This window comes from Panthera onca, chromosome A3, assembly GCF_046562875.1.
Source record: "Panthera onca isolate mPanOnc1 chromosome A3, mPanOnc1 haplotype 2, whole genome shotgun sequence".
Lineage (NCBI taxonomy): Eukaryota > Metazoa > Chordata > Mammalia > Carnivora > Felidae > Panthera > Panthera onca.
The window spans coordinates 49795135-49820035 of NC_138341.1; the positions used below are offsets into that span (position 1 = coordinate 49795135).

At 43.1% G+C, this 24901-nt stretch overlaps 1 protein-coding gene across 5 annotated transcripts in view; it reads left to right on the top strand.

Moving 5' to 3' along the window:
• The first annotated feature begins 2192 nt into the window (after positions 1-2192).
• SLC4A5 (solute carrier family 4 member 5) overlaps positions 2193-24901 on the top strand; it is a 105648-nt gene continuing 82939 nt past the window's right edge. For 3 of the 5 annotated variants that reach the window (XM_078444617.2, XM_078444620.2, XM_078444619.2), the window contains exons 1-2: positions 2194-2285; positions 13326-13507. In XM_078444617.2, coding sequence (XP_078300743.1) covers positions 13468-13507 — 40 coding nt within the window. In that variant the 5' untranslated portion in view covers positions 2194-2285; positions 13326-13467. Of the gene's footprint in view, positions 2286-13325; positions 13508-14973; positions 15059-24901 lie in introns of those variants that run through there. The other 2 variants (XM_078444618.2, XM_060656976.3) reach the window with 2 other exon arrangements.

A 24901-nucleotide genomic window follows, 5' to 3' on the forward strand; every position in this document is an offset into this window, starting at 1 on the left:
CATATGTCTGCTACATGTGTGGCTTTTCCATTGGGGGAAACCTCAGTGAGCTGGGAATAGAGGGAGGACTTTATACCAGAAGATAAAATTCCTATCTGAAAGAGAAGGTAAACCCTGAAATATGGGTCTGAAGACCTTCAGTAAATCTACAATAGGGCCTGAGTAAGAAGAGGGGTGGAGTTCATTTTTTAATGGAGCTTCCAACCCCGGCTCTTCCTCCTATATCTATGATTCCATGGGCTACTATTACACTCTCTGAGGCTCAGTTTCCATATCTGCAAGATTTCATCTGGGGATGAAAATCCTTACCTGGCAGGACTATTGAGAGTTAAATAAGGGAAGGTGTATGTGTCACCAGGCCCAACACTTGGTGTCTAGAGATGCCTAAGCACTGGAGATTTCAGCATGCTCCTCTTCCTCGCCCCTCCTGTGTGCTAACCCTCCAACCCTGTGTGCCCCCACCCAAACCCTGTGTACCCACACCCCCACCCTATGTACCCACACCCAACCCTATGTGCCCACATCCCAACCCTGTGTACTCATACCCCAATCCTGTGTACACACACCCCCAACCCACACCCCCAACACTGTGTGCTCACTGCCCAACCCTGTGTGCCCACACCACAACCCTGTATTCACCCCCCACACTGTGTGCCCATACCCCCCAACCCTGTGTGCTCATACCCCCCACCCCTGGGTGTCTACACCCCAACCCTATGTACACACACCCCCTAATGCTGTGTGCTCACTGCCCAACCCTGTGCCCACACCCTAACCCTGTGTACACACCCCGATACCATATGTTCACACCCCCCCGACCCTGTGTGCCCACACCCCCTGACCCTGTGTGCCCACCCCCAACCCTGTGTGCCCACACCCCCAACCCTGTGTACACGCCCCCAACGCTGTGTGCCCACACCCTAACTCTGTGTACACACCCCAATACCATATGCTCACACCCCCCGACCCTGTGTGCCCACCCCCAACCCTGTGTGCCAGCACCCCAACCCTGTGTATACCCCCAACACTATGTGCCTGCACCCCCAACCTTGTGTACACACCCACCAACCCTGTGTGCCTGCACCCCAACCATGTGTACACAAACCACCAACTCTGTGTGCCTGCACCCCCCCAATACTGTATGCCCACATCCCCATTGCTGTGTGCCCACGCCCAACAACCCTGTGTACACACGCCCAAGCCCTGTGTTCACACCCCCAACCCTGGATGCCCACACCCCCAACCTGCTGTGTCTGTATCTGAACCCTGTGTGCCCACACCCCAACCATGTGTACACACCCCCAACCCTGTGTTCACACCCCTCAACCCTGTGTACACCCCCCCAATCCTCTGTGTCCACACTCCCAACCCTGTGTGCCCACCCCCAACCTTGTGTGCACACCCGCCCAACCCTGTGTGTCCACACCCTGAACCCTGTATACACACCCCAACCTTGTGTGCCTGCATCCCCCCAACACTGTGTGCCCACCTCCAACCCTGTGTGCCCACATCCCCCAACACTGTGTCCCCATACCCCCCAACCCTGTGTGTCCACCCCTCAACACCATGTGCCCTCACTCCAACACTGTGTCCCTCTCCCACACCATGTGCATGCCCCCACTACCGCTTCTTTTCCCTCACTTCCCACTCACTGTCTTGTCCTCTTCCCACCGATTGCTCCCTCAGTATATCTTTCCTACTTAAAATGAGGGCAAAAATCAGCACAAAACAGAAAATCACAAAGTACACCTTTTTCTTGTAAGGTTTGATTTGCTCAAATGCCTTCTTCATTTCTCTTGTTCATATCTTTCTCTGAAGAGTCAGGAATTGTGGTTTGCAGAGCTGGAGGGGCTGTGGGATATGGAACGTTCTCCTTAGCTTCAGGCCTCTGAAGAGAAGAGGCAAAAGATCTGCCATTTTCCCAGAGGATTATCTCTTTTAGAGGAGCTGATTCTCTTGGGGTAAATGCCTGAGCAGGCTCATTGTGCTTGGGCAAGCTAAACTGTCAACAATAAACCTCCCTAGGACACGCTGATTAGATAAACCAATAAGAATTACAGAAAACACAGACATTAGATTAAAAAACTTAAAATGAGTGTTACTTTTACAGTGTCTGTGAATAGACAAAGACTTTTGTTCTAAAATAGTTAGCTTGTGAGGCAATAGAGGAGGGACTATGTTAGTAGCAGAGGCAGAAAGAAGGAGAGGTGGGTGGGTTCCAACTGCAAGGCCAACCCTAAAGGATTGGATTCAAGGGCCCCAGAGCAACAGGCCAGTGCACCTGGGTGAGTAGAGTGGATTTTAAATATATGGAGTTACCAGCTTGACTGTAGGTTCTGTTTTTGGGACGTGAATGAATGAACCCAGTAGAATAGGCAGGAATCTCCAAGCCCACAGAAGGTCAAGTGAGAATTTTGCTGCTTTTTGCTAAAGGCCTGTGCAATATTTAGAGAGCAAAGATAAGGAACAGCCTGATGTTCAAGTTAATTTTTAACTATTTCAACATAGCGAAAGACAAGTCAGATAATGACCAGGTTGTCCTGTGGTAGTGCTGCTATTCTGTGTTTCCCTGTCCCCACCTTTGGAGAGGGGAGTGTCCATGCGCGTGTGCATCTGTGTGAGGTCAGACCTGCACTGAGGGGCTGAGATCTAGATCTAGTCATATCCTTTGCATGGAGCTCCAACTACCCTTCTCAAATCCATGCTTTTCAGCCATGGAAGTCACAATGGTTGGTCCTGTGTTTACTTCAAGCTTCTTCCAATTCAATAAGAGTTATTTTCAGCATCTTCTTGGAGGTTCCTAAGAGTCCAGGAAACATGAGACTTGTATAAAAATCCCCACATCAACTAAGCGTTCCCACCCGAAGGAGGCATCCTTTGCCAAGGATCTGCTTCTTGGGCTCTAGGGAATCAGAGGCAGGTGATAAATGAGAAACCAGGGAGCCGGTCCTCATCTGTCTTCCTAGATGTAACAGACTGTGCAGTCTTGCAGGACTCCTGGGGATCCATGTGTATCCAAGAAAGGGTCACCCAGCCCTTGATGAAATCCTAACTTAGAAATCTTGAGCCCTTAGCTTTGTGGGCTTCTGTCCCTGAGAAAGGGTATTTTTATTCTACTGGGATTTGGGACTGAGCTGTGAGTTAATGAGCTGAGGAATGTTCTCAGGAACATCCTAAAAACCCCACCAACTATGCTCTTTCTTCCCCTAAACTCCCTAGCTTATTTTGGGTTGCTCAGTCTGAGGAGAGCCATCTTTCCCCATCCACTGAGGGTGTTCTGTAACTGGCTGTTGCTTGACTGAATGCCTGACCATCCTCCCTTCAGCCAAGTTCATCTCAGGGAGGCAGTAATCAGGCACTTAGACCTCTTAATGGAGATACTCAAATATCTTCTCTTTTACCTCCCTGCTCTGTGACCATTGATGGAGGCCATGCCAACAAAAGAGATAACTCAGGATGAGTGAGGTGGTCACATGAAATGGATGGCAGAGTGTATTCTCCAATGTTACCATCCCCAAACCAGAATCAGCTGGTCTTTGGTTTCCTTTTCATAACCTTCATCTGTAGAAAATTTTGTTTCTTGAGCTACTTGAGATCTACTACTTCCTTATTTAAAGAGTTGGGCTCTGTGCTTCTTCAGCTAATTTATTATCTCAGAAGTACATAACTTGGATCATTTTATATAATCTTGAAGACAGGAGCCCTTTAGGATTCCTTACTCAAAAATGAGTTCAGCTCAGTTCCAGGCCTAATGGGGCACTTGCATTGTTCACTCATGGTATCACAGGGCATGCGTTGGGTCTGATCACACCTTCCTCTTGTGTCTTAGCCTTCTCCTTAATTCAGAACAAGAGCAGCCTGAACAGAGAAACAGAACATGATCATCCACACCGACTTCATCTCTGTGCCTTTTACTCTAAGTCTGAGTAACCCGCAACATCATTTTATATCAGAATTCCTTGAACACAGGCTCTGTCTTTAAGAAGAGTCAGTTCAACTCAGCCAGGACTTGTTATTCACCTGCTCTGTGCCAGGCTTGGTGTAAGTACACTAATGGCCTGGTGTGGACTCACTGGGAATAATCCCTCTTGGTCAGCAGTGCAGTCAACAGCCATTTCAGTGCCTACTGTGTACACACAAGGCACTTTGCTGGGTTGTGGTGGCAATATAAGGATAAATAGCACAGGGGCCCTGCCCTCTGAGAGCTTATGATCTAGTGGGAGATGCAAGATCTATGCATGTTAAGTAACAGTTGAAGATAACATTGTGTAACTGTTCCCTTAAATAAGCATGTCTCATGGGGTAAAATCAGAAAGTAACCTAGTTTTTACCTCTTATTGCTCCTTTAATTTATTCTGGGTGGCTAGATCTTGCTCTGCCCCTGGATGAAATTTAGACAAGTCACATGATTGTTCTGGTCACACTTGGTCTCAGTCTCATTTCAGAAATTATAATGTTGATCCCAATGATAATCCACACTTCAATCTCAATTCAAAACTGAGGCCTCCATTTGCAGCAATGTGGATGGAACTGGAGGGTAATGCTAAGTGAAATAAGTCAGTCAGAGAAAGATACCATATGTTTTCACTCATATGTGGATCTTGAGAAGCTTAACAGAAGACCATGGGGGAGGGGAAGGGAAAAAAAGAATTACAGAGAGGGAGGGAGGGAAACCATAAGAGACTCTTGGATACTGAGAACAAACTGAGGGTTGATGGGGGTGGGGGCGAGGGGAGAGTGGGTGATGGGCATTGAGGAGGGCGCTTGTTGGGATGAGCACTGGGTGTTTTTGGAAACCAATTTGACAATAAATATATTAAAAATAAATACATACATATACACATACATACCGAGGCCTCTTCCCATCCCAACCTGGTGCTGCTGAAGAAGAGAAGCTTATAGTGGTTGGTGGTCTGGATGGAAAGTCCTGGTTTCTACTTTCCTCACTTATTTAACTATGAGGGTCTGCAAATGCTTGAGGGTTGTTTCCCAGGGAGGGAGAAAAGATGAGAGGAGTAAGAAAATTCTCTCTACTCATGTCTGATATCCAGCCTCCCCAGGGTCCTCAGCGGGGATGTGGCAATTCTTTTACACATCCCTGGTCTGACCCCTTGAAGGTCAACCTTTCTACTAACCTCAAAATCCACCCACAAGCTACATACTCCTGCCTCTCACCTCCTTCCTCATGGAGAAAGTCTGTGTGGTCAGGTGGGAATTACCTCTTCTTCTGCTCTTGCCCTTCATCTCTTCCCTTCCTGTCTCTTCCCTATCTTGGATGAAGTTGCCCTCTTCCCCTGATCCTACTTCAGCCTTTCACCTCCGCTCTGTATCAGGGATCCCCCAGAAGCCAGTCAGCATGGCAGGTTCACCTGGCATGGTGAAAGACAGGGTTTGGAGACCTGGGTCATTTTCCAGATAGGGCTTATTCTTTGTGGTGGCCCATACAGTACAACACCTTCTAATCCATTTCTATATCTAACAGAACTCTAATCAAAGTAAAAAAAGGACTATTTAATTTTTTAGTGTTTGTTTATTTTTGAGAGAGAGTGAGAGAGAGCACGAGCCAGGGAAGGGCAGAGAGAGAGGGGGGACAGAAGATGTGAAGCAGGCTCTGTGCTGACAGCAGAGAGCATGATGTGGGGCTCAAACCCATGAACCATGAGATCATGACCTGAGCCAAAGTCAGATGCTTAACCGACTACTGAGCCACCCGGGTACCCCTAAAAAGGGACTATTTTTAAAAAGTGTTTAAGGGGCACCTGGGTGGCTCGGTCGGTTAAGCGTCTGACTTCCGCTCAGGTCACGATCTCGCGGTCCGTGAGTTCGAGCCCCGCGTCGGGCTCTGGGCTGATGGCTCAGAGCCTGGAGCCTGCTTCTGATTCTGTATCCCTCTCTCTCTGCCCTTCCCCCGTTCATGCTCTGTCTCTCTCTGTCTCAAAAATAAATGTTAAAAAAAAAATTAAAAAATGTAAAAAGTGTTTAAAATTATATTTTATTTAAAATTATATTAAAACTATTTAATTTTTTTGTGGTAAAGTATATATAACATAAAATTACCATTTTAACCATTTTTGAGTATACACATTTAATAGCTTAAAGTATATTCACATTATTGTAAAATCACCATCACCACCATCTGAATCAAGAACTTTTTCATTTTCCCTAACTGAAACTCTATACCCATTACACAGTGACTCCCCAATCCCTGTTTCCCCAGCCCCAGATCTACTATTCTGCTTTCTGTCTCTGTGAATTTGGCTGTTCTAGGTACCTCATATAGGTGTAATCATACAGTATTTATCTTTTTGTGTCTGGCTTATTTCACTTAGCAAAATGTTCTCAAGTTTCAGCCATGTTGTAGCATGTGTCAGAATTTCCTTCCTTTTATTTTTAAAAATTTTTTTGAAGATTTTATTTTTACATAATTTCAACACCCAACATGAGGCACGAACTTACAACCCTGAGATCAAGAGTCACATGCTCCACCAACTAAGCCAGCCAGGCACCCCTCCTTCCTTTTAAAGGCTAAATAATATTATATTGTATGGATATGCCACATTTTATTTTTCTATTCATCTATAGATGAACATTTGGGTTGTTTCCACCTTTTGCCTATTGTGAGTAATGAATGTTAGAGTAGAGTACTAGCACCTGTTTGAGTCCCTGCTTTCAACTCTTTATCCAGAAATGGAATTTATTTGTTTTTTAATAGAAAATACATCCCTATGGTGGACAATATAAAAGGTACAAGTGGTTGTACAGTGGCCCCTGAGCACCTGCCTCCCGGTTCTGCTCCCAGGAATCTTCACTGAACCCAGGTTCTTGTGAATTCTTCCCTGGAGAGACTTTTGCAGCCATAGGCATGCCTGCCCCACACAAAAATGGTGGTAAACCATAAGCACCCTTCTAAACCTTGCTTTATTCCCCCCACCTAACAATAATATTTCTAAAAGATCATTTCATAGCAATGTTTAAAGAGTATTCACTGTATTTTTTTAAGAGAGAGAGAGCGCACACAACGAAGGGAGAGGGGCAGAGGGATAGAGAGAGAATCTTAAGCAGGCAGCGCACACAAAGTGGGGCTTGATGCAGGGCTCGACATGGGGCTCAATCTCACAACTGTGAGATCATGACCTGAGTCAAAATCAAGAGTCTGACCCTTAATCAACTGAGCCACCCAGGTGCTCCATTAGTATGCACTCTATTTAAAAGCTTCGTGGTTTTCCATGTACAAAACTTTTTTTTTTAAATCAGTCTCCTATTGATGTATATTTAGGTTGTTTCCAGTGCTTTGCTGCCACAAACAATGCTGTAATAATAACAGCCAGAATTTACTGAGCATTTACTATGTACCAGGCCCTCTTTAAAATCCTTTCCATATATTATATCATTTAATCCCCATGGTAATCCTCTGACATAAATGCAGAAAGGTGGGTAACTGCTCCAAAGTACACATATGTCTTTACCCACTGGTGAGACTATATCCGTAAGATAAATTTCTAGACAAAGAGTTGCTGCTACCCAAAGGTATGTACATTTTAAAGTTTTATAAATATTGCCAAAGTGGCTTCAGAGAGCCTGTGCCTAATTGCAGAATCACCAGCCATTGTGTGGAAGAGGGCCCATCTCCTTCCACTATTGCAGTTGTGAAACCTTTTAATATTTGCAGATCGGAAAGGTAAAAAAATGGTATTTCACTGTGACTGCCACTCTAGTTTGCTTCTTTTTTAAAAAATAAGGTTGAGCATCCTTTCAAATGTTTAAAGACCACTTGTTTTACAAATGAGGTTTTAAAAACTTGACAAAATGGAGCCACTTGGGTGGTTCAGTCAGTTAAGCACTGGACTTTGGCTCAGGTCATGATCTCACAGTTAATTCATGAGTTTGAGCCCCACATCAGACTCTGTGCTGTCAGTGCAGAGCCTTCTTGGGATTCTCCCTCTCTTCTCCCTCTATTTCTCTCTCTCTCTAAGTAAATAGACTTAAAAAAATCTTGACAAGTGATTCCACAGTTTATCTAGAAGAATCTGTGGGCAAGGTAGCCTGGGTTCCTTAAAATTTCCATTTCCCTCTATATTTTTCTGAATAGGTATAATCACAATATTATAATATAATGTAATCACAAGATTATATTATATAATCACAATGATTATTATATAATCACAAGAATATATTATAATCACAATATTATAATATAATATAATCACAAGGTTCAAAATTTAATAGGAGTAAAATGGTATAGAGTAGACAACCCTCCTTACAAGTCTTTCACTAGCTGCCCAGTTCCTATCCCTAAATGCAATCTGGGTTCTATTTCTTGTCTCCTCCTATGGACATAACGTGGGCCATGCTGTTACCCTGAGCTGTTTCGTGTCTGAAGTACTAAGTTCCAACATCCACTCCAATCCCACCAGTGTCCTCTTAACTCCACACAGTACCTGACCTACAACCTCACCAAGACTCCTCTTGTGAGGCATCATCTGCCCCTTCCATTCGCATCCAGGCGAGATTCTCTGCCCCTCTGGAGCTTCACTTTATTGCCCACTGGCCTCTAGTCCCCCCAGCCTGGAAGTCTTTTCTGTTTCACATCACCTAGCTGACAGTTGCTCATCCACAGGATTGCTTGAATTTTAAAATCTTAACAGAGTAACCACGTAACTGATTGCCCAAACCGGAATCCTTTTTGAGAATGAAAAGGGGGCACTACTAACAGTGAAGCCAAGACAAGTGGGCAGATGGTGACTGTCCAAGGCAAATTGGGATGCAAGTTTCAACCCTAGTTTTAAGGACAATCACATTTAATTTCAGGGCAGAGATGAATGTGCTGAGTCCAACAAATGAATACATTGCTGGCTTTGTCCACTGCCCAAGATTCTCCTCCAAATTGAAAACATTTTTAATAGCACATTTCTCCAAATCTATCCTTTGTAATATCAGTTTCAGCCCCTAAACTGAAGTGTATTAGACACAGTTTATTTTCTAACATTCTTCGCATATATCTTGAGCCCCCATTTAAAAAAAGGTGCTGACACTTAAATTTCTGTTGGTTCCAGTTTCCCTTTTGGGGTTGGAATGGGGTGGGGTGCTGGACTCTGAGGGAACTACTTAGGCCCCTACAATTGATGTCATCTGTCCTTGTCCCATCTAGTCCTAAGCCCGTCCCCCAGGCCAGTTTAGCCATTTACCGGCTGTGTAAACTCAGACAAATTACTTTATCCTCTCAGAGCTTAAATTTCCTTATCTGTAAATGAGGGTAACAGTAGTTCATGTTAATTAAATGCTTAGCACTTGACAGGTGCTGTTCCAAATTACCTCATTTGATCCTAAGCCTAAATTCATGAGATACATACTGTTATTCCCATTTTACAGATGAGAAAACCAAATCTCAGGGTTATAACTATCCTGCCCAAAGTCATGTGATCTCCTGCTGTTAACCACTGCCCAACCCTTTCTTTCATAAACAGTAATGATCACATAGGGTTATTGGAGGATTAACTGAGGTAATTTTGTAAAGTTCTCAGCCCAAATCCTGGCACATAGTAAAAGCTTAATAAATTCTAAGCTAATGTTTTAACCATGATTTTTTGGTTGTTTTCATCCAAAATGCCATTGGAATTGTATTTAAAAGATATATAAATTTGGAGCGCCTGGGTGGCTCAGTTGGTTAAGGGTCTGACTTCTGATTTTGGCTCAGGTCATAATTTCACAGTTCGGTTCATGAGATTGAGTCTCACATCAGGCTCTGCACTGACAGCATGGAACCTGCTTAGGATTCTCTCTCTCTCTCTCTCTCTCTGCCCCTCCCTTGCTTGCATTCACTCCCTCTCTCAAAAGAAATAAACATTTTTTTTAAATGTATATAAATTTATGAATATTTAACATGTTTGCTCTATTCGGCTTTCCCATTCTGAAATATGTTACCTTATTTTATGTTTCTTAGCAAAATTTTATCATGCATTCTCCTATAAGACATGCATTTCTAGGCAAGTTTATTTCTAGATGTTTTAGGAGTTTTGTCACTATTGAAAATGAAATCTTTCCATCAGACAGTATGGGTGTGCCCAGATTCTTGTTAATGAATCACCCCCCAGGGGCCCTGAGAGGAGTGGCTTTCCCTCTCATTTTAGGCTGACAACCTGAAGGCCACTTGACCCACATGGTGACACACAGTCCGACAGGGAATGAGGCACAGGCTGAGGAACGGCTTTCCATGGGGGCTTAGGTTGGCTGACAGATCACTGTCCTCTGTCTCCAGAAGTACAGCCTGGGGGAAGGGAGAAGTGGTTTTGCTCTGGGTCTCTCCTGGAGTCTGAGGGATGAATTCCCAGGTACCTGCCTTTCCTCTGTGGCCTCAGTGATTCCTAACTGAGTTTGTCAAATGATGGCTCCCACGGCAGCTTTGTCAAGGGCCAAGCTTGCCACCTTGGGAGTGTGGCTTGCTTAAGAAAAGGGATTGCTCATTTTTCTATGGTGAGTAAGTCATCTGTGGAGTCCCTAACAGTCCTCTTTGGCCAGCCTTCACCCAGAGCCTTCAGAGGGCAGCAGAGAGCAGATGCAGAGGTTCCTGGCCTGCAGAGGGATTTTGGTTCCCAGGGAAGTAACAATGACTGCTCCGTTCCTGCAAATGGCCAGGAATACCACTCCCCACCTCCTCAGAATAGGCATATTGTGAACTTCCTGGGAATGTGCTAATTATTACTGGTTGATACTAAGTGTGTTCTGTGGGCCAGACACTGACCTAAGATTTATATATATATATATATATATATATATATATATATATATATATATATATTCAGTCAGTTCTCATAACAACCACTGGGGTAGATACAATTAATATTTCCATTTTTCAGTTGAGGAAATTGAAGGGAAAAAAAGATAGGCAACTTGCTCAACATCCCATAGTTTGTGGAGCCAGGATTTGAACCAACCATCTATAAGCTATTATGGGTGTCAGGGATGCCTCAGTGAACAAGACAAAGTCCCTGCCATGTTAGAGGATAGACAATAATGAATGAATAAACAAACATATAATGTGGTTTTGGATAGAAATTCCATATGGACCAATAAGGCAGAGTTAAAGAAAGGGGTATTTTAGATAGGCTGGTCAGGAAGGACCTTCCTGGGTAGATAACATTTGACCAGAAAGCTGAATACACGAGAGAGCTGAAGGTTGGGGAAACAGTAAATGCAAAGGTCCTGAGGTGGGAATGAGCTTAGGATGTTAGAGGAACAGCAGGATGTGCAGTGTGTTTGGTGCAGAGTGAGCTGAGGTCTGTGCTGTTGCTGGCCAAGGCCACAGCAGTGATTGGAGGTAGATGGAGATGAAGTAGGGAGAGAACCCATCCATTGTATAACCTGAGCCTGGCTTCCTCAGGCTTCTCAGCTTCCCTGTAAGCTATCTCTCATCTTTTTTTTTTTTTTTTTTTTTTTTTTTTTTTTTTTTTTTGCCTTCCTGACTACAGTATTGACATCCCACAGTATGTTCCCTCCTCACCCTGGATACAGTTCAAAAGCAGCTAAAGTGGACAAGAATCTGGGGCAGCCAGTCTTGTACCACCCACCAAAGCTTCACACAAACAATCTGAGAGAAAAAATCTCACATACTGGCATGAGGCTTGCCCAGCTTGTGGAAAGCCTCTTGTGGGTCCCCAAATAACTCCTTACTCCCACCAACACAAGGGTAGGAAGCTCGCTTTTCCTTCATGAGACTTCACCCCCTATGCCAGCACCCTATGTCAAACCTGCCCACACCCTACTATATGTGAAACCCAGGTGGGGTTCAGATGGCATATAGCCAGAAGATGGAAGGGAATCTTTCCCTCTAAATTAACCACCCCTGTCTGCTGGGTTTCTAAAGGAAAGGGAGACCCAGAGGTCAAAAGCTGCAAATTACTAAGAATCTTTGCCCCTCCTCCCTCCCTCATAAGCATCCTGGTGATTGAGGTGGGCCCATGTGAAGTGTTCTTTTGGCCTGGGTCACAGGCATCCTGGTTTCTAGAACCAGAGGGGGCTGAACAGTCTAATCCAGGATTTCTCAACCTTGGCACTATTGACAGTTTGGGCCAGCTCATTGTTTGTTGTGGAGGTGTCTTGTACATTGTAGGATGTTAGCAGCATCCCTTGCCTGTACCCACTAGAGGCCAGTAGAGCTCTCATCCCAGTGTTATGTTACAACCAGAAATGTCTCCAGACATTGCCAAATGTTCCCAGGGGTGACGGGACACCTCTGACTAAGAACCCACTGGGTCCAATCTCTTCCCTTTCTCCTAAGCCAATGCATGGGTCTCAGCTGTTACCTCTCTGGTGGTGAGGGAGGACTGAAAACCCTCAAGCATTTGTCTCAATGCATAATGCCAGCTGGGAAAACCAGTCCTCTTGGCAGAGGCCAGAGGTAAGGAAGAGGAGAGAAATGGGATGGGCAGATCTTCTTTCAACATTTTTCACTCACAAAACTGAACCATGGGGAAGGGCAGGGGTCCAGTTGGCTATAGGTACCACTGGACTAGGTCCTCTCTCTCTCTCTCTCCATTTGGTCTCCTTAGTGTCTCTCTCTCTCTCTCTCTCTCTCTCTCTCTCTCTCTCTCTCTCTGTCTCTCTCTGTCTCTTTCTCTCTCTCTGTCTCTGTCTCTCTCTCTCTCTGTCACACACACACACACACACACACACACACACTCTTCTACCACTCTGTGTCTTGGCTCTGTTCTCTCTCCCTGAAGACAGGCTTTCTCCAGAGATAAAAGAGAGCTCAGTGCAGGAGAAGAAGGGTAGCAGGTGGGTTGACAAAGACCAAAAGATTGGCAGGACAGGAACAAGAGATTTTGGGTATCAATGAGGTAAGAGTGAAGTCATTCATCATGGGGTCCAGGTCAGAGTGGGGGTAAATGAAGCCATGCACAGCTGGTGGAAGGGGAGAAGAGGAAGATGTGTGGATACTAGAGGTCTTCATCAGGTTGAAAAGCAGAAAGGAAGAGAGGCGGAGATTGGAGCTGTCCGCTAGAGTCTCAATCTTCCGCCCAGCCTCACAAATATTTGTTCTGCTTCAGAGACAGGCTTGTAGAATCACAGGATGATAGAGCTTGAAGGAAATTTAGGGACCCTTTAGTCCAATCAACTCCATGGAGGCTCTTTCATTTGTTCATCAGCATTGGAATTTGAGAATGATACTTGTTTACAATCTTTCCCTCTATGCTTGGCATCAAATGAGAAATAAGATATAGAAGTCACATAGGTACAAATCAAAATAACTTTGTAACAAGTAAAGCTGATTAGAGAATTTGGTTTAGAATGTACAACCACAGTCACACTTCCCAATTTCCCCCCAGAATTAAACCTGTGTACCCAGCACTGGAAGACTCCCTACCTACACAGTGAGAATCTGCACTGGAGGTTTCCTGTGAAGAGAGGAGGAGAGGAGCACAGCCTGGACTTGCTCTGAAGCAGGCAGTTCTCAGAAGGATCTGAGTCATGGCACAAACCCATTCATTCTCCCAATCACCTCCTCTAGGTAAGAGTGAGTAGGAGGCAGAGAGGTAAGTGAAAAGGACCCTTAGCAAGACTTCAGAAAGGACAGAAGCTACTACTTTATAAGGAAGGGTACGGGGCTTAGAGGGAGATGGAGGGGTTCCCCTAACAAGATATCATGTCTTAAGTGCAAACTCGGCTTCGAGAAAACTGGAGCCCAGAGAGGTGAGGTGATTATCTTAAGACTACACAGCTTTGGGGACAGAAGGAGGTTCTTCAGACTTCTCATGCCAAGGCCTTACCGTCTCACGCTTGTAATTGCAGCAGGTCCGCTTCATCCAGCGTCCTCCACGTAATAGTCAGTAACAAGAATCTCCTGCTCTATCATTCAGAAGCCTTCTTGCCCCTTTCTCCATCACCACCACTCCCTCCACCACCTCCATCTACCCCTCATCACCTCCATCTACCCCTCTACGACCTCCATGGGCATCTCATCACCTCCATCCTCGCCTCCTCCACCTCCATTCATGCCCAACTACCATACTGCCAATTCTACCATTCCACCTACCACTTCTCTCTTTACCATTTCCACCATCATTACTACCATCACCTTTTTGGTTAGCAGGAAGCCAGCACAGACCACTTGGGTGGAGAGGCAGAGGTGAGCTAGAAGGCTACTCACATGGCTGTGGTCTTGAGATGTCTTCGGGGTCTTTGAGATCGAATATCTCTTCAGCTTTTGATGTCCCCAGTCCCTCCAAAAATATCATCTTGGAGTGTTTTAAGAAGATTGTGATAGAGATACATAAACATAACTGCACACATTTAAACTCTTTGACCACAAGTATAAACTGCCACAGTTTCTTGTCATGCCCTAATCTGATAGCTACAGATTTAGGCACTTGCAATGTGATAAGATTCATTACTGGCATCTCAGTAGTCCTCAAAGCTCTAATGACTTAAAGGCTGAAGATATTCAAGTAAGCTGTAATTTGGTGCCAGCCAGCCGGGGTCCCCCCAGTATATAATACAAAACCAGTATGTAATAAAAACCCAGGCCTCTGCAGGCTCCAGGAAGGGCTGCCACCGATCTGTGCAATGGGTGGCCCTGGGCAGGGGTGGGGGTGGGGTGGGGGTGGCTAGATCACCTGTAAAGTCTCTTCCAGCTCTAACATCCCTCTGAGACAGAATCCAAAAAGGACATGTGTATAAATCATGTAGGGAGATAAACAAGTATTTAAAAACCAGCGCTGAAACACAACACTGCCTTAAGAGGATCACTAAGTTAAAATCCAAGAAGAAATTTAGAGCAAAGTTGTCCACCTATGATTATGGCCAGCTCTGTTTAGACTCTGCACGACCCTGGTATGTCAGCTAAGCAGGCATCAGTCCCTTCCCCTGCAGGAGTGTCCCTTCCCCCACCCTGGTCACATGGCTGACCGCCACTGAGCCCCACAAGTCAATCTCCAATGCCCCAAATACTGTTCAGCCTGGAAATCACAGAGCGTCCCTCTTGCCACCTAACAGCAACAGAGCAAGTGACTCTGGTCTTCCTGAGATTTGGATCCTGGTTTCCAGTGCTAAGATCGTGAAGGTAAGTTTGCAGCTTGGAGTTTCAGAGATAGTAGACAAGACTATGCAGATAAGGGAAAATATGCTTTATAATATGAACATAAAGTATTTGAGAGTGAGCTTCACACACACTGAGACAGAGAATACCATGAAAGCTGAATAAATCATCCAAATGAGCATTGTATATTTGCCTTTTCTTTAAAAAATTATACTGTATTAGTCACCCTGGTGCCTTGATTTCACTCCAAATTAACCAAAATGACATGAAGAGTCACTCTCTCTTCACACCATGGTGACTTAGTTCATTGTTGTTCTCATCTGATGGAACTGGGAATCTTTTTCTTCTAGGCAATGCAAATTTCTGTTGCCTTTGCCAAATTTACAAGGTTGGCTGAAATTTTTATGAAGTAAGCAAAAAGCCTGAGACCCACTTCTTCCCCAGAAAGCTATGGGAAAATAGATTATATCTGTTGATATAACCTCTCAGGATAGAAAGTAAATAATGGCTAGCCTCTTTCATTACACATTTCTGTTGTTTGGTTTGGAAACTGTACCTGGTCTTGTTGCTAGTGGTTAGCTTGGGGATACTTTGCTTATTTTCCCTTCCTCTTCTGGGGCATTCATGGGTGAGGTGTGCAGGGCCCAGAGGCAACGAATAAGCTACCGGTTGGGAGGGTGGCCTTTCTCTAGCTTCTGAGCTTAGTTTTTAAAGCCCAGCATGACCCTGTGTCATTCTTGTCAATTCAGTTCACAAAATAATCTCAGATGAGCCCTCGGGGAGGTCCTTTTTTTTGCAATTCTTTGGACTATCAGAAGAGTTCACTGGATATGGATGTTGGACTGGCCCCTGTTCTTAGATATAATTAGGTCAAATGGTTTAAAAGATGGGATGGTAGGAAAAACTCCCAAAAGACTGACTGGTAAGTGTGACACAGTCCTTTTTCTAATTAGTTCCCCCCACCCCGAGATATGGATGTCTAATCTTGAGGATTTATTGCTATATTTTGCCCCTCCTCCCTAAGAAACTATTTTGTTCTGTTTGTTTTCAGTGTCTAGAACAAATACCTGGAACAAAGAGGATTTGTTGAGTTGAAGTGATGTGCCTCTGTGGACAGGGTTAGGGGGTTCAGAGAGGTGGCAGTGTTAAATGTCAGGTGATTCAATTACCAGAGTTTTGATAGTCAAAATGTATTGCATACCCATGAGGTTGGCTGTATCACCACCTCCTTGCTGCTCTGGATAAGGCTGCTTGGGGAGGGACTCTGATTTCTGTTTCCTGGTGTTGCACTCTGGTGCTTAGCCTTGCAGGCTTAGGACATTGATTTTGTCAGTAGGGTTTGCATTCTCAGGGATCCAATATGGGATTCCAGGCTGGTGGCAGGGGCAGTAAAGTGGGAAAGAGAATTTGGTCTGATTCCTCACTGTAAAGCCATACTCACCCCAGGCTCTAAAGATGGATGGGAGAATAATGATGAGTGAGTCATGTTACCCAGTGGAGGGGCTGGTGTAGGAAAAACTGCTGCTGCAAGTTCTTTCATTTGCAACATGCCAGGGGCTGGTGTGTAACTAACACAATTCCTTTGGCAACATATTGCAGTGGCCGGTTGTACTGGTTAATATTCTAGGGATGTAAATAACTCAAATGGACTGAAGCTAGCTGAAGAGAAAAGAAGGGTTTATTATAAGGCCTTTGGGAGGTCTTGCAGATGGGAATTCAGCTAGACATCTGGATAGGCCTAGAACTCAGAAGTTGATGGCCTCTTCCAGACTCCCCTATCTCTCATGTCTTGACTTCTTTCTTTCCTCTCCTATCCCCTCTCTCCCTCCATTTTCTCCCTCCCTTTCTCTTTCCCTACCTTCCTTCCTTCCTTGGGTTGGGGAATCAAAGAGAAGCGAATTTCAATTATAGCTCCACCATGCCTGGCCCTGTGACACAGGAAAAAACTTAACTTAATTCTCTGAATCTCCATTTCTTTATCTGTAAAATGAGGGTGAAAATTATGCACTTCACTGAATTTTAGTCTGGATTAAATGAGATTATGAAAGCATTCAATTAATATGGATTATATAAAATGTGGAGATAGAAATTCTGTTTCAAGGGTTAGGTCACTTTTGGAAATTTTTCTGGTGAGCCATTGCTGCTGCTGATTAGAGTAGTAGTTTATTTAAACACTTTGCAAATGGCCAACACGCTGCTTGATTTGTTTCAAATGAATGGTTTCCTTTGAAGATGATCAGGGGCAGCCTGGATTCTTCTCCTACTTCTGCATACTCCTGGAAGGGAGCTTCTCTCAAGTTGTGAGGAGGTAGGAACCAGCACAGAGGAGGTGGGGAAAGAATGGTCTCAACTAGTGCAGAGCTGGGAGACGTGCATCTACTTGAATATGAACTACATTACATCTCCATGCTTCCATAGTTGTGTAAAGTTTTCACCTGCTCACATCCGTATTGCCATTTTGCATTCACTTTTGTTTGGTTTCCAATCTGAGAATCTATAGTACTTCAAATATGAAAGAATATGTTTTTAAACCATGCTGGAAAAGCCTCTTTCATTTGTATTAGTCAGGCCGGTTCAAAATCCACTGACTCCGGGAGTTACAAGTTATCAGTACTTCTGATACTGTTTCTCCACTTTTCTTGGATGCTTTCCTCCATGTGGCAAGCAAGATAGTAGCACCCAAGCTTGTCAGCTTCACAACACCAGCTCCAGAGCCAGAGCCAGAGCCAGAGCCAGAACAGTTAGTTTTTGGATGGACCAAGTGGAAATGTCCTGGGAAGAATTATGATTGGCCCAGCATTGGGCATGGGATCAGCATGCAACCAATCTCTGTGATGGGGGAAAGGGGATTATTTGATTGGCCAGGCTGGGTCACATGGCCTTTCCTGTTTGTGGTTAGGGAAAGGTGGAATCTTCTCCACCTAAAAGATTTGGAGGCAGGTTCTATTTGTTAAAGAGAGAGGATCTGTTACTCATCTTCTCTACTCCTCATGCTATGAGGGTGGAGGAAGATATAAATTCTCAAAAAATCACCAACCAATCGGAGCTACCAGTGCGTCCATGCTAAGCTTACCAGTACACAATACCCGGCTTGAATGCAAAGATGTAATCTTGTTATGTATGTGAGGCTCATGTGAAGCAAACTCCGTGTACGGTGATTCAGTTTAATAGACACTATAAATGGGAGTTGTTGTCTTTTTAAACAGTGGTTCTCAAAGTGTGGCCCCTGGATCAGCAGCTTCAGCATCAACTTGTTGGAAATGCAAACCTTTAGTCTACACGCCAGATCCACTGAATCAGTAACAGTGGGGTGGAGCCCAGAAATCTAGGTTTTAATCAGCCTTCCAGGTGACCAATACATGCTTAAGTTTGAGAACTACTGTGAACCACTTTCTTAAAGATTCTTTGTTTTATAGTTCTCCTGAATATTTTAAACACGATTCACTTTGAGCCAACGGATTTAACCATGGATTTTCAGGGGGATACAATTATGGCATGAAGGGGGAGTACACATGCCATATTAAGTTATTTGCCTTAAAATATTTAAAATAAAAATAATATATACCCATATTTAAAAAATCAAGTAACACATGTAAGAGATTATAATAAAAAGCAAGAAAAACTCCATTCCAGCTTCCTACACACTCCACTGTTCCACTTCCCAAAGATGATCACTTGGAATTCTTTTAGCTTTTTCTGTTGACTACACCCGCCAATAATTATACATATGGTTTATATAAATGTATCTCCTGCAATTTTTCAGAGTTGCATAGTAGCCATCCACAGGTGAATATTTAATTATCTTATACCACACCCATCTCTTCTTCATTCTCTCAATGTACATATATCATCATTGTTTTTAGTTAATTAAAAAATCAGTGTTTATACTCCTATGACCATGTACCATAATCACATTTTATTTCTTGCAGTTTTAATTTTTTCCTGGTGTTTCCAGTTGCCTTTCTTGGCATTTTCTGTCTTTGTCGCTGTCTTAAATTGTTCCAGATTCTCAAGGAGTGTATCAAATCTCTGGCATTTCATCTTTTCCTTGAGTGGCTCCTTCTGAAACCTCATTTTTAGCTCTTCTGAGGACTGACTGGGGCTGTGGCGCAGCTGTCATTATTCTTCTGGTTGGACCCCTCTCCTGGATCCCATTGTCTTCCCCTTCTTGGTTCCTGGTGGTAACATACTTAAATAACTTCCCAGGAAGTTATGAGACTGAAGTAAAATGTAAAATGATTTCTTTTTTTTTTTTTAATTTTTTAAACTTTTTATTTATTTTTGAGACAGAGAGAGAGAGAGAGAGCATGAACGGGGGAGGGGCAGAGAGAGAGGGAGACACAGAATCTGAAACAGGCTCCAGGCTCTGAGCCATCAGCCCAGAGCCCCACGCGGGGCTCAAACTCACGGACCGTGAGATCGTGACCTGAGCTGAAGTTGGACACTTAACCGACTGAGCCACCCAGGCGCCCCAAAGTAAAATGATTTCTTGCTGAAATCATTGCTGAGTCTGAAAATGTCTTCTACACTCTGTCTTGACTGGCTGAGTAGAGAATGCTAGGTTTGGAAACCATTCTCCTTCAGAATTTTGGATGCGTTGCTCCATCATCTTCAGTTATCCAAGTTGCTGATAAGAAATCTTCTGATAGTCTGATTTTTATTCATTTATAGGTGACCTGTTCCTGTTTCTTTCACTCTAGAAGTTTTTAGGATTTCTTTTTTCTTCACATTCATCTAGTGTTCTAAAATTTCATAATAACATATCAAGGTGTGATATTCTTTAGTCATTCTTTTTGCAAGGTTCTCAGTTGGCCCATTTTATTTGAGACTGTTACGTCATAGTGTTGGGGATTTCTCTTATTTCTTTTAAAAAAACCTCATTTAATATTTTTAAATAAAATATTTCAAACTTGTAAACGTAAGACATTCACATATCACTGTCCAGAATTAACAGATGTTCACATTTTATCATATTTGCCTTATATCTCTCTATAGCTATCCAAAATATCAAAGATACAGCTAAAACATCAATATTAAATCTTACCTCTCCCCAGAAGTAACCGGAAGTTAGTGTGTCTCATTCCTCTGCATGATTTTATGCTTTTATTTACAGTGTAGCGATGAACAGTAAAATGTAAAACAATGTTTTCAAGTTTTATATAAATAATGTCATTTTGTTTATATCTCTTTACAACTTCTTTTTAAAAAAATTCCTTATGTTTTTGAGATTTATGAATGTTAATACACAGGATCTAGTTAATTCATTTGATCTCCCCATAGTATTCCATTATGTATCAGTTAGGAAGGTCTTTAGCTAAAAGTAACATAAAATTTGGCTAGCAATTTAAATATACAAAGTAGATTTTTTTTCATGTAATAGGAAGCCCAGAGATAAGTGGTCTGGAGCTCAGTGACATTATCAGGAAGGAAGATTTGCTCTAGCTTTCTGCTTTGTCCTCAGCCTGATCCGTTGCTCTCATACCCATCACATCATTGGTGCAAGAGGGCTCCTTCATGTAGAAGTCTCATGTCTGAGGTCTATGCAGGAAAATGGGGGAGGTAATTGGCCAAATGTGCATTCCAGAGGTGTTTGTTACTTTTTATTAGGAAAATAAAAGCTTTTCTGCAAGCTCTACCCAGAGGACTTCCATTTAAATCTCACTCACTTGATAGGATTACATGACTACTCCTAAGATCAGTTACTGGTCAAAGGCCATATGATCACCATGAGTAATTTAGATAGATCACAATTCATGCCTGGAGTTGGGGAAGGTGTCTACAGCCATGAAGAGCCCCCTGTGTCTCTACCTGAAAAAAAAATAGGCAAGACAAGGAGAGGATGGATGTTAGAAAGTGTAGCAGACACTGTTACACAACCACTCAGTGCCCATTCTCTGTTTTCCTTACTAATAGAACCCAATCTTATATGCCCAGTAAATACTGTCCCAGAGTCTTTTGTCCTATGACCCAGGTGTGGTTTTGAGAAACAGAAAAGTATAGTATTTAAACAGGAAGTGGTTTAATTGTTCCCCATATCAAGAAGCCCAAGTGTGGGCTGTCCAGTGCTATAGAATGGCTCAGCGAAGACATTAAGGATTCAAGATCCTTCTTCTCCTTGTATCCATAATTAGCATGTGGCCTTCATTCTCATGATGACAAGATGGCTACTGCACTTCCAGGCATCATGTCTATGCTCTAGGAATAGAGGGAAATGGTTTGCCAGATAAAATAGTTTGCCCAAATATTGCTTGGGACATACTTATATTAAAAATTATTGACTGTGTATACAAAATTCATATTTAACTGGGAAAAACTCTATTTGTTAAATCTGACAACCCTCTCCAGGAAGGAAGAAGAAGGAAAAATGAAGGGGCTTTCTTCTGCAGAGGCTTCATCCAGTAAGGGAATCTTCCTAGGTTCTTTCTCCTAAATCTCTTTAGATAGAGATTGCTGAGGGGCATCTGGGGGAAGTGACTGTTTTTAGTCAGCTGCACTGCTGCCCTGAATAAAATCAGAGAAGAAAGGGGGATGGACATCAGGCAGAAGGCTAGCAATGTCCTCTATGTCTTACAACCTCTCTTCACCCTGAAATCTCCTCATCTCTTCAAATAGTTACTTCCAATGTAGGTATTAAAAATATTTAACAGCTCATATGGTATTGACACTAACCAATCAGAATGGATACATGACTACTAAGAATGAACACAGCCACAAACAGCAAGCAGTGTAATACTGCACATTGGTGGAATACCTATCATAGTTTTTGCTTAAATTAATATTCATTAAAAAAAATTTTTTTTAATGTTTATTTTTGAGAGAGAGAACGAGAGTGCATGAGCAGGGGAGGGACATAGAGGGAGACACAGAATCCGAAGCAGGCTCCAGGCTCTGAGCTGTCAGCACAGAGCCCGATGTGGGGCTCAAACTCACAAACCGTGAGATCGTGACCCGGGCCGAAGTCGGACGCTTAACCGACTGAGCCACCCAGGCGCCCCAATATTCATTTTTTTTTTATGACTGTATAAATATTCTGACATTTGAGTTACATAGTGTTTAGTGATCATTTTTCCTTTCATAACTCTTTATTCATTTTTTAAATGTTTATTTATTTATTTTGAGAGAGAGAGGGAGGGAGGGGCAGAGAGAGAGAGAGGGAGAGAGAGAATCTCAAGTAGGCTCCACACTATCAATGTGTAGCCCAAGGCAGGGCTTGAACTCATGAATGGTTCATGAGATCATGACCTGAGCCAAAATCAAGTCAGATGCTTAAGTGACTGAGCCACCCAGTCACCCCATTGACTCTTTTTTTCTTTTTTTTAAAGTTTATTTGCTTATTTTGAGAGAGGTGGGGGGCGGAGGGGGAGGGGGTGTGCACATGCATGCAGGGGAGGGGTAGAGAGAGGAGAGTGAGAGTCCTAAGCAGTATTCCAGCTGTCAGTGTGGAGCCTGAGGCAGGCTTGAGTTTACAAACCATGAGATCATGACCTGAGCCGAAATCTAGAGTCCAATGCTTAACTGACTGAGCCACCCAATTGCCCCTTGACTATTTATTCTTGATAGAATCTCGGTACCCTCTCAAAACAGTGAAACACACCCAGATGATTGTTCCAGGCTTTTCTTGCACAGCCTGTGCAGAGCCTGGTCTAAGATGAACCCATTGCTCTCTGGACTGCTACACAGCTTCTTCCTGGGGCCTCCTGTGCCCATCTTTTGTGGTGGATCCCATTTTCTATATGCCATACTCCTTCCCTAGGTGCTCCTCCATCTTGCTGGAGTTCTTCCTTCAATTGCTTCCTGAAAAGAAGTGCATAAGAAGTAAAATTTTATGACATTTCTTGTCTAAACATGCCCTTTTCTACCTTCGCATTGGATATTTTGGTTAGGACTGGAATACTACTAACAATTTTTTTCTCACTTTTGGAGGCATAACTCCATTGTCTAATAGCTTCCACCATGTCTGATGCCAGTTCTCATGTCTAATTCTTTGCAGGTGGCTTATTTTCTTCTTCCAGAAGGTTTTAAAGGTCTTCTTTTTATATGTGATATTCTTGAACTTCACAGTGATGTGACTTGGAGTCGATTTTGTTTTAAATTCCTTTTTCTGGGCTCTCAGCAATTTCTTTCAGCCAGGAAATTCAAATCTCATGTCATTTCCTTGATAATTTCCCCTCTATTATTTTTTCTTACCTCTCTTTTGAGAACTTGATGTTAGATACCTGGACTGATCCTCTGATTTCCTTGTCTTTTTCCTATTATTTAAAAAATTATTTGTATTTGTGCTGTATTATCTCACATATTTTTTCAACTTTATGTTCCAACTCTTTTACTGAAAATTTTCTTCTAACGTATCTTTAATTTCGAAGAGTTCTTTCTTATTCTTGAAAAGTTCCAGATTTATAGCATTCTACTTTTCTTTTTGTCATGGACACAGTGTCTTTTCTAGTCTACTTGAAGATGTGAATTGTATGCTTTTTAAATACTTCTTTGGCTGTCTACTTTGCTCCTGTTTCCTTGGACTTCCTCTTTTTCTGTTTGTTTTGGTCTCTGTCATTCTGGTGATTCTTGGCTGGCCATCATTCTGGAGTGGAGCTATGAAGCAGCTGTTTGACAAGCTGGAATTATTGAATGACAAACCCAAGATGGTGAGCCCTCACCATTTGTTAGAGATCCCCAAAATGTCAGGATCTGTAAGTCCTCCAGTCTCCCACCTGGAGGGTATAAGTTTCATTAGTGTTCTAGGACCCAACTAGGCAGAGGACTGAGTGGCTAACTGCCTTTGCTTAAATCGTGTCCCCATGCCTCAATGCCCTTAGTTATCCAAAGGCCTTCAGGTTTAACCCTTCCATATTCTGGAACGGGGTAGGGGGTGGTGAGGGGGAGACATCTAGGAAACTCCTAGGAGAGAGAGATCTGAGTGTTTAATTGACTCCTTATGAAGATTTACAACCAACTCTCCTGCTTTTAGTCCTACCTTGTATCCTGGTCTTCAGATGTTTATACTGCCTCTGATTTCCTTTTTTTCTACTTTTGAGAACCATTTTGTATCAGTTAGAGACTATCTAATCCTTGAAGGTTCAGATAAAACATTTTTTAAAAACTATCTGATCCTGGTATTTATTTTTCTTTTCACTATAGAGAAAATTTCAGACATAACAAAAATAGAAAAAAATGATGATCCTTTTGTACCTATAATCCAGCTTCAATAATTATTCATGGGTTATGGGAAAGGCTGTCTGTAATGCCTTTCCCATAAACATTTTGGTTAATGGTTATTGGTTAATCAAGGTTTTCTAATTATTTTAAAGTCAATTTTGATCATTTCTATTATTTTTCTAGTAAAATATCCATTTATCAGCCTTGTGGCTAAGAGCTTATTTTTTTAAGTTTATTTATTTTGAGAAAGAGAGAGGGAGCACACACATGAGCAGGGGAGGGGCAGAGAGTGAGAGAGGAAAATCTCAAAAAGGCTCCTTGCTGTCAGCACAGACCTCCATATGCGGCTTGAACTCATGAACTGTGAGTTCATGACTTGAGCCAAAATCAAGATTTGGTCACTTAACCAACTGAGCCGCCTAGGAACCCCATGGCTAAGAGATTTAATTCCAGAAAAAGATTGTCTGGGTTTGAATATCTGTTCCTCCGTTTTGGCAGTCAATTAAGCTCTCTGTGCCTCAGTTTTCTCATCTGTAAAATGGGAATAATAATGTTACTTATCTCCGGGGTGCCTGGGTGGCTCAGTTGTTCAAGCGTCTTGATTTCAAGTGACTCTTGATTTCAGCTCAGGTCATGATCTCATGGTTTGTGAGATCTAGCCCCACGTTGGGCTCTGCACTGACAGTGCCCAGCCTGCTTGGGATTCTCTCTCTC